Below are 1,438 nucleotides of genomic sequence, written 5' to 3'. Positions count from 1 at the left end.
CCTCTTCCTCCTTACCAACAGTTTGCATAGATCTTTATGGAGGTTTTTCCCGAGGAAAATAGAAACATTCATACTCTAAAACTTTTACATTTTAAGAAAATGGGCCCTAATTGTCCTGTAGATTACTTTTTTCACCTAACAACCCACAATAAATGTCCTTGCATGGCAGTACCTCTAGTGTGGGGACCATAGATTTTTCAAGCCTTTCTGTCAATCAATTCAGTTACACGGGTTTTCTGTGTCTAGCATTTTTTTTCAGAGTTTTTTAGTCTGTTGTCAGTACCCTTTCTTGATTTGTATCATAATTTTTTGACATGTATTTTTTTCTCTGCAGATCTGTGTTGAGCTACATGAATGTGTTTAATCTACCTTCTTTAAATGGAAGCCAGTTTTAAATTTTTACTGGTTTGAATTATCTTCATTGATTATTTGAAAATATTAAAAGATAGCATATCTCCACCACATGTGATGAAAATTTGTATCATAGTCCAAAAATCTTTGAGTTTTTCCTTGGGTATTACTTGGTATTGTTAAATTAAATGCTTTCACTTCAATTAAATAATTAAATAATAATTAAATAATCTTGCCCCAAAACCTTAAAAAATTAGAATGGATCTAAGGAAAATCTAGCAAAAAACCAATGAAAATAAATTGTTATTTCATAATCTAGGATTCTGGGGTCTTTTAGTGGATTGGCCAAGCATGTTGTGAATTATTTTGAATGTGGTAGTGAAATGCAAAAGAAAGGGCACTGGGCTTGGAATCAGGAGACCCAAGTTGGAATCCTGACTCTTTCCAGCTTAGAACAAAGAGAAGTGAAGTTTTCAGCAACCAATGAATCATCTTAAGATTGCAAAGCTCTCCCCCTACCTCTTAATGCTGTTTTGAGAATCCCATGGGACTTCATAATACAATTTTCAACACACAGTAAAGGTTTATTCTTATTGCATTTGCCCGTATCATCTGGAAACACATACAGTGAAGGATAATGCTACTTTTAGGAAAAATGGATGGAATCGATGTAACATACTTTCTGTAAAAGATCTGTGCCTCTTACCCAGCAGGTTGATGTAATAACTGAAAGTGAACTTCTCTTCTCTGCTTCTACCCCAAAATAATAAAAAGGCAGCCTTTACCCAAAAATGCTTGATAAACTTAATTAACACCCGCTGTGCTGTTGAGTCACAGAGCCAACCGGAAGGGGGACTGTAAGTCCAACATAAATGCTTTATGTGAGTTTCCTCTTATTTTCAGTGTTCTTAAATGAAGCAGGGTTCAACTTTGTGAGAAAATGCATTCAAGCTGTGGAAACAAGAGGTAAGTGTTGCCTGATAGGTACAGCGTTTCTGACGCATGTCTCATTCTTACGTAGACGTCTCTCAGAGTAGAAAGTGAAGATGTTTTTAGTCATTAACATGAGAGTAATTTTAAGAGTGAT

The 1,438-nt window shown here is 35.2% G+C and overlaps 1 protein-coding gene across 1 annotated transcript in view; it reads left to right on the top strand.

The window, feature by feature from the left end:
* Positions 1 to 1,438, top strand: part of ARHGAP42 (Rho GTPase activating protein 42) — a 333,741-nt gene that overhangs the window by 279,202 nt on the left and 53,101 nt on the right. The window contains exon 13 of the mRNA XM_012659813.1: positions 1,255 to 1,317. Coding sequence (XP_012515267.1) covers positions 1,255 to 1,317 — 63 coding nt within the window. The remainder of the gene's footprint in view (positions 1 to 1,254; positions 1,318 to 1,438) is intronic.

This window comes from Propithecus coquereli, unplaced genomic scaffold (genome assembly GCF_000956105.1).
Source record: "Propithecus coquereli isolate 6110/MARCELLA unplaced genomic scaffold, Pcoq_1.0 Scaffold636, whole genome shotgun sequence".
In the NCBI taxonomy this organism is placed as follows: domain Eukaryota; kingdom Metazoa; phylum Chordata; class Mammalia; order Primates; family Indriidae; genus Propithecus; species Propithecus coquereli.
The sequence above is the reverse complement of the archived record's forward strand: the minus strand, read 5'-3'. Positions and strand labels throughout refer to the sequence as shown.